Source organism: Podarcis liolepis (genome assembly GCF_965112155.1).
Source record: "Podarcis liolepis genome assembly, chromosome: 2".
Lineage (NCBI taxonomy): Eukaryota > Metazoa > Chordata > Lepidosauria > Squamata > Lacertidae > Podarcis > Podarcis liolepis.
The window spans coordinates 120,512,343-120,528,282 of record NC_139555.1 but is presented as its reverse complement, the minus strand read 5'-3'; the positions used below and the strand labels follow the sequence as shown (position 1 = coordinate 120,528,282).

The following is a 15,940-nucleotide window of genomic DNA, read 5'->3' as shown; positions in this document are numbered from 1 at the left end:
AATTTCACTGCATGTCTTTTTAACGGTTTTCCAAATCCCAATTTTTATGAAATTTAACTTAAACATTAACATCCTTAGATCTTCACCTTATGGAATTGAACATATTAATTCATCACTTAACATAAATAAAATCCTAAGCCCATTAAGTATCTGCAAGCTATTTTCAGTTAGTTTAACTTAACAAATTTAACTAAATAATCATTAAATTTATTCCACCCTTTTCTGATACTACGGTTTTAAGGATAGAATCTTAAAGTTGGAAGGGACCCCAAGGGACACCTTGTCCCACCCCCTCCGATTCAGGAACGACAGCTAAAGCACCCGTGAGAGATTGCCACCAGACCTCCGGGGGAAACAGGTAAGGTGCTCTTCTGAGGCATCAGACTACAAAAATAGGAGGAGGAAGCTGGCAGAGAAGACTCCAAGCCGTTTTAGCATTTTTGTGAATGTTCAGTCCCCCATTCCCCCCACCCAGAAATCCCATCATCTCACACCTCAATAGGGCCCATCACTCAGGGAGAAATGTGCTAAGAGGAAGGCACACTTTGCAAACCCTCACTACGATCAACTCCCACCCGGAAACCTATGTCCCCACTGTGGAAGGATGTGTGGATCCAGAATTGGCCTCCACAGTGACTTACAGACTCACTGTCAAGACTGTATTCATGGAAGACAATCTTACTTAGCTACAAGGGATTGCCTAAGAAGAAGGGGAAAAAGATAAAGCCCTAAATGGCTTGGGACACATGTTCCTGAAAAGGTGCCTTTCCCAATATCAACCATCTCGGACCTGAAGAGCGACAGGTGAGCACATTAGTGCCACTAGGGAGCGCCACCCACTTGGTGTTGTCAGGGCCTTTTCAGTGGCAGCCCCTCTTCTGTGGAATGCCCTCCTGAAAGCGCCAAATGATTTGTATCAAAGCCATCTCACCTCGCCACTAGATCTCCGTCTGAGCAACTGGAAGTCCTATGAAAGGGAAGGGTGAACTTCAACAATTCCTTATGCTCCCCTTGATTTCCAGCTATAATGCCCAAAATCCAATAGTAACTGCATGCGTGGGCATCGCTTAAGAAACACAGGAGAGGGAGACTAATTTTGGAGCAGGAATGACCAAAAACAACAAACAAAAAGCCCGGCAAAAAAGTAGAAGTGAATTAAGTTTCTAAAATGGATTTTTATTAAAGTTTTCACAATACAATAAAATAATATCTAGAACAAGCAGAATCGCGAATATAAGAGAGGAAAGAGGGAAAGGAAAAAAAGAGGGAGGAGAGCAAAGCTATAAGCAGGGGTCAGCAAACGTTTTCAGCAGGGGGCCGGTCCACTGTCCCTCAGACCTTGTGGGGGGCCGGATTATATTTTGAAAAATAAATTCCTCTACCCCACAAATAACCCAGAGATGCATTTTAAATGAAAGCACACCTTCTACTCATGTAAAAACACCAGGCAGGCCCCACAAATAACCCAGAGATGCATTTTAAATAAAAGGACACATTTTATTCATGGAGAAACATGCTGATTCCTGGACCGTCTGCAGGCTGGATTTAGAAGGTGATTGGGCCGGATCCAGCCCCTGGGCCTTAGTTTGCCTACCCATGCTATAAGAAACACAAAAGATAGAGGGAAGACATCCGATTCTCCGTCTACATTAGAAAAGGATTACTTAAGACATTTTTAAAATGTGTAAGAGCATTAAGACTAATTGGGGACAGTGCTGTGTTTCGGATATACGGTTTTATTTACATATATATGCAGCCTAAGCATAAGGTGGAGAGGCCTCCCAAAATTCACATTCCCACAGATTTTGCTCCCCCATTTGATCTTTGGGGAGATGCTGGGATATTCGCACGCCGACCTCTCCAAACTTCACCAGGGAAAATAAGACTGTCCCCTGCCCACAAGATGGCCTCTGAGGCGGGGGATTCAGTTCACAAACCTTTTGATTATATACAGTTTCCTTATTCTATTTCTATATCTACTATCAGCATCTAAAACCGCCAGAGCCTTTCCCCACGGAATCGCATTCTAGATACTAGGTATATTCTTCTTTTAAACTAAGAGGGTATGTAGCTAGGGCGGTTAGGTAAGCTTTAAAAAGAGGGCCATTGGGAGTTTAGGTGACTCCTATGAAGTCACAGTCAATTTTAACTTTCCATGTAACAGCCGCTTCACCAGGTTATCTTAATACAATTTATTTCAGTCTTCGCTTTCTCTTTTTATTCATCGTGTTTTATTTTACCCACAGTTCCTTTTATCTTCCCCTTCTCCAAAATTCAATTATATATAGTTTGCAGTTGCTCTCCCTTTCTATACTTCCATGGTTCATAAACAAAACTGCACCTATTGTTCTTATGCTGCATGTCTTTAAAATAAAATTTCCAGGTGGTTTTTTTTAGTTTCTTGGATCCTGTTTGGTCACCGACATCTTGCAAATCAAAGTCCTCGTTTTCACATGCGTTTATATGGTTTCCTCCCTGCGAGAACTCTTTAACGCCAGGTAAGGCTGAAACTTTCTGAAGCTCTTTGCAGCTTCAAAGCACCGACAGTCAAAATCTCATAGCTACATGAATTTTCTGGTGGCTGAGGGGGAGTTGGGAAGATGAATGTGGTGGAAGGATTTCAATTTTTCTGGCCTTTATATGGATCCTACCCTTTGAGAATTCTTACCCAAGCTTTTCCCGCACTCCAAAGCTTTAATATAATCTCAACCCACAACTGTCTATCCTTTGATTACTGAAGTTTCTGCTTCTTCGTAAGGTCTCTGCTACCATTTCTATAGTTTCTCTGCTCCGGGAAGTATTTGATGGGAAAGCGAGACTTTTCTTGAAGCTATTTCCAAGCATCTATATCGGTTCTCCGCTGTACGGATTCTGTGGCGGGAACAAAGGCTGGAGCTGCGAAGAAAGCTGTTCCCACACTCCAAACATGGAGGTGTGACTTCTCTGATGGAGACTGAGAGAGTAACTCTGCGTGAAGGTTTTCCCACACTCCATGCATTCGTACGGTTTCTCCCCTGTGTGACTTCGGTGGTGTTTCGTGAGCGTGGTCTTCTCCGTGAAGCATTTCCCGCACTCAAAACATTTATACCGTTTCTCTCCCGTGTGGATTCTCTGATGACGTCTGAGGTAATTCTTCAGAGTGAAGCACTTTCCGCATTGCAAGCACATATGGGGTTTCTCCTGTGTGTGGATTTTCTTATGGTTGACGAGGTCCGCCGCCCGTCTGACGCACTTTCCGCACTCCAAACACTTATACGGCTTATCCCCGGTGTGGATTTCCTGATGGTAAGTCAGGTTCGTGCTGTTTCTGAAGCCCTTTCCGCACTCCAGGCATTTATAGGGCTTCTCCCCCGTGTGGACTCTCCGGTGGTAAGCGAGGTTGGAGTTCCGACTGAAGCTCTTTCCGCACTCCAGGCATTTATAGGGTTTCTCCCCTGTGTGGATTCTTTCATGTGCGGTAAGGTGCACCTTCAGAGTGAAGCTCTTCCCGCATTCCAAGCACTTGTACGGTTTCTCCCCGGAGTGAATCGTCTGGTGGTTTGCCAGGATCACCTTCCGGGTGAAACTCTTCCCGCACTCGAAACATTTGTACGGCTTCTCGCCGGTGTGAACTCTCTGATGATTGGTGAGAATGATCTTCCGAGTGAAGCTTTTCTCGCACTCCAAGCATTTGTAGGGTTTCTCGCCGGTGTGGATCCTCTTGTGGTACGACAGGCTGCAGTTGTGTATGAAACACTTGCCGCACTCCAGGCACTGAAATGGCTTCTCCCCTGTATGAATTCTCTGATGATTAGTTAGACGTAACTTCCGAGAGAAGCTCTTTCCACATTCCTTGCAGTTGTAAGGTTTTTCCTTCGTGGGAATTATCGGAGGAGGAGGAGGAGAAAGGCTATCGTCTCCAAAGTCCCTTCCACATTCAAAAGACCGGTATGGTTCCTCCTCCGGGTGGATTTCCTGATGAGAAGAGAGGGTGGAGTTTTCGCCAAAGTTCTTCTCACATTCCATGTATTGGTATGGTTTCTCTCCAGTACAGCTGCCTTTTCCCTCTGTCTCTGTCACATCTTGTTCTCCATTATTCTCTGTTTCAGATAGATCACCTTCTGCAATGAAGAGAGAAACTGATAAGAGCCTGAGGAAGAAATAGAGCCTCAAATCACTGACGTAGTAGCAAGGTTGAAGCTTACTGGGAAATGATATATAAGGAATTGAAAAGGATGTTCAAAATAACTTTTATTTAAAACACAACAACCCAGAAGCTTTTCTTTTGGGAATTATAGGGACATAACTACCTAAATCAGGCATCCCCAAATTCGGCCCTCCAGATATTTTGGGACTACAACTCCCATCATCCCTAGCTAACAGGTCCAGTGGTCAGGGTTGATGGGAATTGTAGTCCCAAATATCTGGAGGGCTGAGTTTGAGGGTGCCTGACCTAAATTGTATAGAAATTTATTTACTGGTAAGTATGCAACTAGAGCAGCAAGAATGCTACTCGCCCCAAAATGGAATGAAGCAGAAGTTCCAACAAAGGAAAAATGGATACAAAAAACTTATGGAATATGCAGAAATGTCAAAACTTACCGGAAGAATAAGAAATCAAGATAACAAACTTTTAATAAAAAAATGGAAAAGGTTTATTGAATATTTACAGATAAATTGCAAACAGATAAAAAACACTGGCAGGATTATTGTAATAACCTGCTGTTTCATAAGAGTCAATATTGAAAGTAGATAATTACGTAAATGAGCAAATTAAATGAATTTGGATATGCAAAGATATTAAAAATAAATTTAAGGAACCGGAGAAAGAGGGGAAGGAAGTCAAACTCTGAAATGTATAAATTTGAAAAGTATAAATAAAAACTTTTTTTTAAAAAAAGAAACTAGCTTCCAGGTGGAGTATCCGGAAATCGCTGAAATGACCCAGATGTATGGTAAACCATGTCGGAAGTGAAGATTTTTGGGTGAATTTACTTTTTTAAAGCTCAAAAACTTCAATTTATTTGGAGATTTAGCAAGAAAAGGTCAACCACTTTTTGAAATATGGCAAACCTACAATCCTTAAAAACTTTTTTTTAAAAAAAAACATATTTACAAATTTCAAAAAATTACAAATTTAATACACAAGATGTATTTTCCAATTAATATTCATTGAAAATTACTTGTTTCACCCACCGAACAAATCAGAAACTTGCATTTCAAAAGGCCTGGCCTAGTCAGCCAGGTCAACTGGAGGGGGTATATTCAGAGAGAACACAATAGATAGACAGTTAAGTTTGAACTGCAGTGGATTAAGAACCCCTGAGCTAATAACATACAGAAATTTCAAAAATACCGTATTTTTCGTCCCATAAGACGCACTTTTTCCCCTCCAAAAATGAAGGGGAAATGTGCCTACGTCCTATGGGGCGAATGCAGGCTTTCGCTGAAGCCTGGAGAGCGAGGGGGGTTGGTGCGCACCGACCCCTCTCGCTCTCCAGGCTTCAGGAAGCTCTGCGCAACCCTCGGGAGACCGGCTCTGAGGGTTGCGCAGAGCTGCCTGCAGTCCTGGGACCAGCGCAGCTCTGTGCGGCCACCGGGAGCCGGGGGCGAAGCTCCGCCCCGCTCCCGGTGGCCGCGCAGAGCTGCCTGCAGTCCTGGGACCAGCGCAGCTCTGCGCCGCCATCCAGAGCGGGGCGCGAAGTCCCACCCCGCTCTGGATGGTGGCGCAGAGCTGCCTGCAGTCCCGGGATCAGCGCACTTCTCCCCATCGCCAGCCCCACAAGCTCGGGGGACAGCGGGGAGGCAGAGCGTGCCTTCCCACTGTTCCCCGACCTGGTTCTTCCAGCCCCGCACCTGGGGGGGAAATAATTTTCCCTCCCTTTATTTCCCCCCCAAAAAACTAGGTGCGTCCTATGGGCCGGAGCGTCCTATGGGGCGCAAAATACGGTAGGTACTTTGATCTAGATGGGTTGCTTGCTTACCCTGAGAGGCCGCAGTCCCATAGATCTCTTCCATGACTCCCCGATTCAGAGATCTCTGGTCAGGATCCAGCAAAGCCAATTACCCTTCTGCGAAAAGCACAGCTACGTCCTCAAAGGACACTGGGGAAGAAAGGAAAACAGTTCATCCTTGTAGATCAGATTATCAGCCAGCTACATAAAAAAGGCTAATTGCTGATCATTATTCTCGGAATTTAATGAAACCTTCTTGAGTGGCGTTCTCAAGGAGAGAGAACTGTTTGGGATCAGGGAAGGTCATTTCCGGAAAGAGATAGCTTGCCAGGACTTGCTAGCTCCATCGCCTGCGAGAGGAAAAGGGACGCTCATGCCTGTGTCTCAGAGGCAAATTGAAACACATCCAAATAAGAAAAAGTTGTATCGGTGGTCTGAGCGGATAAACAAAACTTTATTGTTTGAAGCTGTAGCCCACCACAAGGGAGATACAACGAACACATGAGGGCAAGAGGGATGTGAATAAACAATCAAAAGTCTATTATTGGATCCACACAGGCGTCAAACCTACGTTAACGATAAAAACCTACTTTCCCCTTCGATTAGTCATGGGTTGGGTTTTTTTAAAGACAATTTTTGGTTCGTTTTTTTTTAAACAGATACAAAAACGATTAAGCACCTATCCAGCATTCAAGATTCAAACATACAGTGGTAACTCGCAAGACGAATGCCTCGCAAGACGAAAGAGTTTTCTGTTTTTTGAGTCGTTCCGCAAGACGAATTTCCCTATGGGCTTGCTTTGCAAGACGAAACGTCTTGCGAGTTCTTGCGAGTTTGTTTCCTTTTTCTTAAAGCCGTTAATAGTCGCTAAGCCGCTAATAGCCGTGCTTCGCAAGACGGAAAAACCGCAAGACGAAGAGACTCGCGGAAGGGATTAATTTCGTCTTGCGAGGCACCACTGTATTACTTTACTGAGAATATTGAGCAGTCGGCACAAGATCTCGATTTGGGTCTGGCGAGATGCTCAGACGTTGCCGTATCCCAGATAGGATTGTAATTGTCCCCCCCCCCCCCCATTATTCAACCTGAAATAATTTCTTCCCTGCATCTGAGATCCGCTATAATCCTTCTGTCTATGGAAGCTGCGTTGCTTTCACAGCTACCAACACCCATTTTCAATAAGCCTGCCTGTTATTTCACTAACTGGGCCCCTGACCTTGTCTATCTTGTTTTCCTTTCTTTGTCTACATCCTATGGATAACATAACACATCTCCATCCATCTACATTCCTATTCAGTCTCTAACTAGGGCTGCTACCTACCTGGGCTTGTCAAGCTCTGCTTTAACCCTGAAAATGCCTAACTCCCCCTTCCCCCAATCCAACAAAAGTTTGGATGAGCAGAAGTAGTCCCAGCAAGAAGCAGCGCCCGGAAAACACCGAAATGAGATGCTCCAAGGAGGTCTGAGTCTCCCTGCTCCTGAATGGGGTAACTGTGCCCCTGTAGGACCAGCTCCACAGCCTGGGAGTCATTCTGGACTCACAGCTGTCCATTGAGGCACAGGTAAATATTGTGTCCAGGGCAGCTGTCTACCAGCTCCACCTGGTACACAGGCTGAGACCCTATCTGCCTGCGGACTGTCTCGCCAGAGTGGTGCATGCTCTAGTTATCTCCCGCTTGGACTACTGCAATGCATTCTATGTGGGGCTACCTTTGAAGGTGACCCGGAAACTACAACTAATCCAGAATGCAGCAGCTAGACTGGTGACTGGGAGCGGCCGCCGAGACCACATAACACTGGTCTTGAAAGACCTTCATTGGCTCTCAGTACGTTTCCAAGCACAATTTAAAGTGTTGGTGCTGACCTTGAAAGCCCTAAACGGCCTCGGTCCAGTATACCTGAAGGAGCATCTCCACCCCCATCATTCTGCCCGGACACTGAGGTCCAGCTCCGAGGGCCTTCTGGCGGTTCCCTCACTGCGAGAAGCCAAGTTACAGGGAACCAGGCAGAGGTCCTTCTCAGTGGTGGCACCTGCCCTGTGGAACGCCCTCCCACCAGATGTCAAAGAGAAAAACAACTACCAGACTTCTGGAAGACATCTGAAGGCAGCCCTGTTTAGGGAAGCTTTTAATGTTTAATAGGTTATTGTATTTTAATATTCTGTTGGAAGCCACCCAGAGTGGCTGGGGAAACCCAGCCAGATGGGCAGGGTATAAATAATAAATGATGATGATGATGATGGGCTCCTGTAGCTTCCTAGCCTGCACTGTTCCTGACACCTGATGGCACTGGGCCTATACCGGGATAGCCAGGGTACATTGGGTGGGATACATACCGTATTTTTCGCACCATAGGGTGCACCGGACCATAGGGCACACCCAGTTTTTAGGGGGGGGGGAAATCAAGGAAAAAAATATCCCACCCCAGCCCCAAAGAGCAGTGTACAGGCTGCACACAACCTCTCCCTGCCAGAGGGGTTGCGCGCAGCTATGGAAGAAGGCAAGGCAGCGAGTGGGATGGATCCCGCTCGCTGTTTCGGCTTCCCCTTTAGCCCCGTGCAGCCTCTCCTTGCCGGAGGGGTTGTGCGCGGCTATGGCACACGCCTGCATTCGCTCTATAGGACGCACACACATTTCCCCTCAATTTTTGGAGAGGAAAAACTGCGTCCAATAGAGCGAAAAATACGGTAAGTAGGAGTCAAGTACAACATTCCTTGTTTTCCTAGAGTGGACATGCAAGGGAATATTTGGTCCGGTCAGTCAAAAACTTCCTGTTTCCTCCTGACTGCGACATGTGACTAGAGGTGGGTGTGGCCTTACCTGCCCAGGTAACAAAACGGCAAGGCACGCAGCACACTTCCCCTCTTTGACTTATTCCATTGGACCAGCTTTTCAGCTAGAAATGCTCTTTTGGCCTTAAGCCAACAGAGGACAGTGGGATTATCCCCATATGGCAGGCATGTCCAAAGTCTGTTTTGAGGGCATAATCCGGCCCCCGTGGCAGTTTATTTCCTGGGGTAAAATCCTAAAAAAGGTCAACAACTTTGGTCGGCCCTCATGCATGTTCACTTCATCAAATCTGGACACCCCTGGCATATGGGATAGATCCACATATATATACTTTGTAGCTAAGTCTGCCTTCAGGGATCCAACTGTGAAATGATTATTCGTTTGTAAACTTCTTTGATATACTTTACACAAGATTGTGGAGTGTTTATTCTTTTAAGAGGGATAATAAGGGGACTTAAAGATACGACTCTGGGGTTGCGGCCCTCATCTGGCTTTACTGGCTGAGGGAGCCGGCGTACAGCTTCCGGGTCATGTGGCCAGCATGGCGAACCAGAGCAGTGCATGGAAACGCCCTTTACCTTCCCGCCGGAGCGGTACCTATTTATCTACTTGCACTTTGACGTGCTTTTGAACTGCTAGGTTGGCAGGAGCAGGGACCGAGCAACGGGAGCTCACTCCGTCATGGGGATTCAAACCGCCGACCTTCTGATCGGCAAGTCCTAGGCTCTGTGGTTTAACCCACAGCGCCACCTGAGATGCTTAAACAAGCCTGCAACCAGCTACCTGCTGTGCGTTTAAAGGGGAATGTAAACTCTGCTAAGTTATAGAACTTGCTAGCACAAGTTAGTAATTCGTTCTGGAGGTCTGTTCTTAACCTGAAACTGTTCTTAACCTGAAGCACCACTTTAACTAATGGGGCCTCCTGCTGCTGCTCCGCCGTTGGAGCACGATTTCTGTTCTCATCCTGAAGCAAAGTTCTTAACCTGAAGCAGTATTTCTGGGTTAGCAGAGTCTGTAACCTGAAGCGTCTGTAACTTGAAGCGTATGCAACTCGAGGTACCACTGTAAACAATATATCCTCTCCAGCCTCCCTGAACCTTCCCACACCTTTCTCTTCCCTGTTCCCTCCCATTCCAATGGGCATAAGCAACAATTCTGCAAAGAGAACCGGTGTGGTGTAGCGGTTAGAATGTTGGACTAGGAGCCGGGAGACCCGGGTTCGAATCCCCGCTCAGACACGAAGCTCACTGGGTAACCTTGGGCCAGCCACTGCCATTCCGCCTAGCCTACCTCACAGGGCTGTTGTGAGGAAAGGATGGGGGGGGGCAGAAAGGTGGGGTATAAAGGGTGGTGATGACATCACTCCTATGCACCCCTGTTGCCACTGCCTGGCCAGCTGGGGTCGGAGGGCTCGGTTAATCTGCATTCGTTTCCATCTGAACAGTTCATTTCCACCAGGAAGTCTTGCGCAGTAGCTCTCAAAACTTTTTTCCTCTGGTGCACATTTTCAGTATGAAAATTTCCTCGTGCTACACCAAACGTTTTATTGATAAGAAATGCATTGGGGGGAAACAAAAGAAACAGATCCTAGTAGTACTTGGTTTCGGCAAGATTTCTTTTTTTCTGTTTGGTGTATAATTTTGTATTAAATTTCCCAAACATTTTCACAATAATCTGCATCTCAAATGATTACCGTATTTTTCACCCCATAAGACACACCTGACCATAAGGCACACCTAGCTTTTAGGGGGGGAATGCAAGAAAAAAAATATTATTTAAAGGGAGCGCTGAGCAGAGCATGTATGCATCCCAGGCTCTGTTCGGCGTGTGCAGCGCTTGCAGGCTTTTCCCCAAGAGCCACACACACACTCCGCGTGGCTCTTTATTTATTTTTTCCCCCATGAAATATTTATTAAAGATTTTAAACAGTATATCACCAAACACATAAAACACCATCACCAACATAAAACAGACAGAAAAAAAGCAAAAAATTAACATACAATAAATAAAGATACAGCATAATTAATTTTAAACCATATTTCCATAACCTTCTTTGAGACTTCCTCACATCTCCCTTATCTGCGTTCCCAATTATAAAGTTAAGTCAGCAATGCTTCACTTTCTTTCAACTCTTACTTTATAGTTTTCAAATGTTATGTCTCCAATTTTAATTTCTATTTTCACATACTTGAATATTTAAGTTTGACATAATATTCAATGAAATTTCATCCTTGTTCTTATAAATCACTTATTTTCATACTTCTTTCAACTAAATTACTGGTGCCAGGTTATCTTCTATCCTGCATCATCTTAGCATTCATACAATTTACAATGTTTTTGCAAATAGTCCTTAAACTTTTTCCAGTCCTCTTCCTCCGTCTCTTCTCCCAGGTCCCGGATTCTGCCAGTCATTTCTGCCAATTCCATATAGTCTATCAGTTGCATCTGCCATTCTTCCAGTCCACGTGGCTCTTTAAAGGGAGTGCGGCTATCCCTGGCTTTTGCGGGAGGTGGGGGAAGAGACAGAGCACGCGGCTCTGTCCCTTCCCCCACCTCCCGCAAGAACAGCGCTCCCTCCAGCTGTTCTGGCTTTGGGATAGCCCTGCAAAGCCTCTGCAGGGCAGCAGGATGAAGGCTCCCTGTGCCCTGCGGAGGCTTCCCGTGTCTAAGCCAGAAGCTAGAACAGCAAGAAGGAGCGCTGCACAGCACTCCCTCTTGCTGTTCTGGTTTCTGGGATAGCCGCGCAGCCTGCATTCACTCCATAAGACACACACACATTTCCCCTTCCTTTTTAGGAGGGAAAAAGTGTGTCTTATAGAGCGAAAAATACAGTACATTGTTTCATAAATTGACTTCCCATCTTCACTTCCGATGTTTTTTCCACTCAAACCTTTTCTGCTGCATGATATATTTATGTACTGCAGAAAGTTTCTCTGTTACAGTTAAAGACTTTGAAAAGATTTCTATCCATATTCTGCAAATAAATCATTTCGACACTGTACTATGCCACATTGAAATGTTAAAATGAGAGCCAGTGTGGTGTAGTGGTTAAGAGCGGTGGACTCGTAATCTGGGGAACTGGGTTCGCTTCTCCGCTCCTCCACATGCAGCTGCTGGGTGACCTTGGACCAGTCACACTTCTTTGAAGTCTCTCAGCCCCACTCACCTCACAGAGTGTTTGTTGTGGGGGAGGAAGGGAAAGGAGAATGTTAGCCGCTTTGAGACTCCTTAAAGGGAGTGAAAGGTGGGATATCAAATCCAAACTCTTCTTCTTCTTCTTAAAATTTAAAATTCCTAAAAGGAATGCCTCTGGCCTTTTACTATATGATAGTATTTTCTTTATTTCTTTGTGGACCATGTGCCAAAATTTCAATTTAAATGATTATATTCCAAAAGACAAAACTAAAATTTTCTTATACGTGACGTCTGCAGCAAGAATCCTGGTGGTATTGGAAAGGGAACCAGTTACCCACTAGGGGAGAGTGGTTATGTAAGCTTTCGGAATATTTAGAATTAGCCAAATTGACAGATATAATGAGACAAAAACCAAAAAGTGAAGTGAAAAAGGAATGGGAGTGCCTAAATGAATACCTTAAAAGCCAAGGTTCGAGGACAGAAATCTGGCTGAGTCTGGAATAACCTTGTGAAGTGAAAGGATAAGAAAGAGGGATTTATATCTAGATGCTAGGATAGAGATGATAAGGAAAACAGGAAGACATAATGAGAGGTAAAGGAGGCGCTGTGGGATTAGTGGAAGTCAGTGTTTGTTTTTCTTTTTAGTGTTTATATTATTAACTTGTAAGATATGGATTTGGGTTTTTTTGTACAGTGGTACCTCAGGTTAAGAACTTAATTAGTTCTGGAGGTCTGTTCTTAACCTGAAACTGTTCTTAACCTGAAGCACCACTTAGCTAATGGGGCCTCCTGCTGCCGCTGCGCCACCGGAGCACGATTTCTATTCTCATCCTGAAGCAAGGTTCTTAACCTGAGGTACTATTTCTGGGTTAGCAGAGTCTGTAACCTGAACCGTATGTAACCTGTAACCGTCTGTAACTCGAGGTACTACTGTATGCTGGTTTTTGTGTTTTGTGTATTGTTATTTTTCACTATTTTTCATGTTGTTGTTCTTGTTGTGTGGAAAATACTAATAAAATTTGTTATTCAAAAAAGAAGAAGAAATGTTAAAATGTTTATTTGATCGTCCTTGTTATCTTGCCATCCTCCACTTGGCATCCTGTCCTGCCACACACTTTGAGAACCACATAATTAAAACGTTTTGCGTTGTGACAACCTCATCCAGACAGGGATACCAAGGCATTGTCACGAACAGTGATTTGGGGAAGGGGGCACTGAAATCAAAGGGGACTTATGAAATTACTCAGGGTTTGTTTGTTTTTTAGCAGGAACGTGGGGGAACTCAGTTCCCTTACCTTTTGAAAATTAAATAATTGTTATCTTTTGTCTGGGGGTGCTGGAAGGCATATACACCCAAATACCTGAGCCCCAAATCCACCTATATCTGTAATCAATAAAGTTGTCACCACATCCTTGTCTGCTTGAGTTTATTAATTACATCTTACATTTAGCCACTGGCGGGGGGCAGTGGCGGCACTGCAACTGGGCCCACAATAAACAAACAAACAAACAAACGAACAAGTCCCCCCACCTCTTTTCCAGGAAAAAAGCACCGGGTACTAGAATCAAAGGCTACTTACCAAATGACTCTTGTGGATATATTAAAGATGGAACGGTCTCTCTGTTGCTATTTCAACTAGAAACAAGCAAACATAAAAGCATTTTTAAAAATAAAAATAAAAAATACATTAAAGGCCCACATCGAATATAACTGATCTGTAGAAAGGACTTTATGATCTGAAAAGAGAGACGGTGTATGTACTTCTGCAACCCAAGGAAATATTTAATAAAAACAATTAAAATAAAAGAGAGTGTCAAGAAAAAAGAGAAAGAAACTCTCAAACAAATTTGGATTCTGGCAGCTTTGAGAGCCACGGCTTTAGATGAAAAAAACCTGCTGGTTTTGATTTGTCTGCAAAGATCCCCTCCTCTTGCAGACCCTTAAAGGGACGCTATTATCCAGGGACAGTCCAGGATTTGCAGAAGCCTTCAAGGTTTCTAATTTGATCCCAGAATGTCCCGCTTTCCCTTAGGATGTCCCTATTTCCATTGGAGAAATGTTGGGAGTTATCCAACCCCCTGAGGAGATAAGTAACTATATAACCTTTAGAAGACATCTGAAGGCAGCCCCGTACAGGGAAGTTTTAAAAAATGTTTAATGTTTTATTATTATAAAACATTTTAATATATTTTTTGTTGTATGTTGGAAGCCGGTCAGAGTGGCTGGGGCAACACAGTCAGATGGGTGAGGTATAAAAATAAAATAAAAATTATTGAATAGGACGTCCCTATTATCATCAGGGAAACTTTGGTGGGTGTGGAGTTATGCAACTCCCGAGCCAAGGAAATAAGTAACTATACAACCTTTAGAAGACACCCCCTGTATAGGGAATTTTTAAAAAAAGTTTAATGTTTTATTATTATAAAATATTTTTATATTTTATATCTATCTATCTATCTATCTATCTATCTATCTATCTATCTATCTATCTATATGTTGGAGGCCGCCCAGAGTGGCTGGGGTAACGCAGTCAGATGGGCGGGGTATTAAAATAAAATAAAATAATAATTATTACTGAATAGGACGTCCCTATTATCATCGGAGAAATGTTGGTGGGTGCAGAGTTATGTGACCCCCGACACAAGGAAATAAGTAACTATACAACCTTTAGAAGACATCCCCGTATAGGGAATTTTAAAAAGATGTTTAATGTTTTATTATTATAAAATATTTTTATATTTTATATCTATCTATCTATCTATCTATCTATCTATCTATCTATCTATCTATCTATCTATCAATCATCTATATGTTGGAGGCCGCTCAGAGTGGCTGGGGTAACGCAGTCAGATGGGCGGGGTGTAATTAATAATAATAATAATAATAATAATGGAACAGGACGTCCCTATTTTCATCGGAGGGGCTGCTCCTGCCTGGATTCGCAGGCCAAAATGTTGGGGAAGCATCCATTCTCTCTCTCTCTCCGGAGCACAAAGGACGCTTCGCTTCCCGGATGGCCTGCTAGCTTTGCGCTTTTGCGCGCAGCAAGGCAGAGAAAGGATCTCCCCCTCCCTCCCCAGATCGGGTGGCTTTTTGTGACAGATCCCGGGCGGATCGGCTGCAGGCCCCCTCCCGGGCCCCCTCCCTTTGTCTCGATCCCACTCCCGGGCCCCCCCTTTGCCCCCTCCCCATGCGCAAAAGGGGGAGCTCACCGGATGGCAGGAGGCGCCTCGACGCAGCGGCAAAGGCGAGTCAAGGCCACCCTGGGGAGGGAGAGGCAGGCAGGAAGGCGCTTCGGAAGGAGGCGCTTTGGCAAAGACCTCGTCCCCAAATCCCTTTCCTCTCTAGGAATCGAGTTCATTGCATTTTTAACCCTTGCCAGGACAGATCTCTGGTCTCCCCCCCCCTTTTTTTTTTTTGCATTTGACAGATGGCTTCATTTCTTAGTTCTAGTTACAGGTAGGTAGCCGTGTTGGTCTGCCTAGTCGAAACCAAAAAAATTAAATCCTTCCAGTAGCACCTTAGTAGCCCTAAGTTTGTTATTGGTATGAGCTTTCGTGTGCATGCACACTTGTTCAGATACCAAATACAGTGGTACCTCGGGTTACATACGCTTCAAGTTACAGACTCCGCTAACCCAGAAATAGTACCTCAGGTTAAGAACTTTGCTTCAGGATGAGAACAGAAATTGTGCTCCGGCAGCGGGAGGCTCCATTAGCTAAAGTGGTGCTTCAGGTTAAGAACAGTTTCAGGTTAAGAACGGACCTCCAGAATGAATTAAGTACTTAAACCGAGGTACCACTGTATATCTTCACATATCTGAAGAAGTGTGCATGCACACGAAAGCTCATACCAATAACAAATTTAGTTGGTCTCTAAGGTGCTACTGGAAGGGGAAAAAATTTATTTCATTTCTTAGGTTAGATTTAGCTGACGGCCATGCCAGGATTAAGACCGTTGTTGTTGTTTACATTTGTATACAGTGGCAATCAAAGTGATTCAACCCCCATTGCAAATCAGGTTTATTATCCGAAGCAAATCTCTCTCTCTCAAAGTAGTATTTGTTGTTGTTGTTGTTTAGT

General features: G+C 44.4%; 1 protein-coding gene across 2 annotated transcripts; it reads right to left on the bottom strand.

The window, feature by feature from the left end:
• Nucleotides 1-1,155: 1,155 nt before the first annotated feature.
• LOC310701687 (uncharacterized protein) lies at nt 1,156-15,196 on the bottom strand. 2 transcript variants are annotated; one of them, XR_014523086.1, is made up of 5 exons: nt 15,071-15,196; nt 13,438-13,493; nt 5,964-6,083; nt 1,445-4,100; nt 1,156-1,378 (listed from the first exon to the last, which is right to left on the bottom strand). XR_014523086.1 is itself a non-coding variant. In XM_083492959.1 (4 exons), the coding sequence occupies exons 3-4, from the start codon at nt 5,995-5,997 to the stop codon at nt 2,845-2,847; spliced, it is 1,290 nt and encodes a 429-aa protein (XP_083349085.1). In that variant the 5' UTR covers nt 5,998-6,083; nt 13,438-13,493; nt 15,071-15,196; the 3' UTR covers nt 1,156-2,844. The 2 variants fall into 2 exon arrangements, 1 of the variants encoding a protein (XP_083349085.1); XM_083492959.1 differs by having other exon boundaries at nt 1,156-4,100.
• Between the last annotated feature and the right edge of the window lie 744 nt (nt 15,197-15,940).

Coding starts and splice junctions, on each gene's coding strand:
- LOC310701687 (XM_083492959.1), bottom strand. CDS start 5,997: ATGGAAGAGATCTATGGGACTGCGGCCTCTCAGG. Junction 4,101..5,963: donor TGGGACTGCGGCCTCTCAGG/GTAAGCAAGCAA, acceptor TCTTCATTGCAG/AAGGTGATCTATCTGAAACA.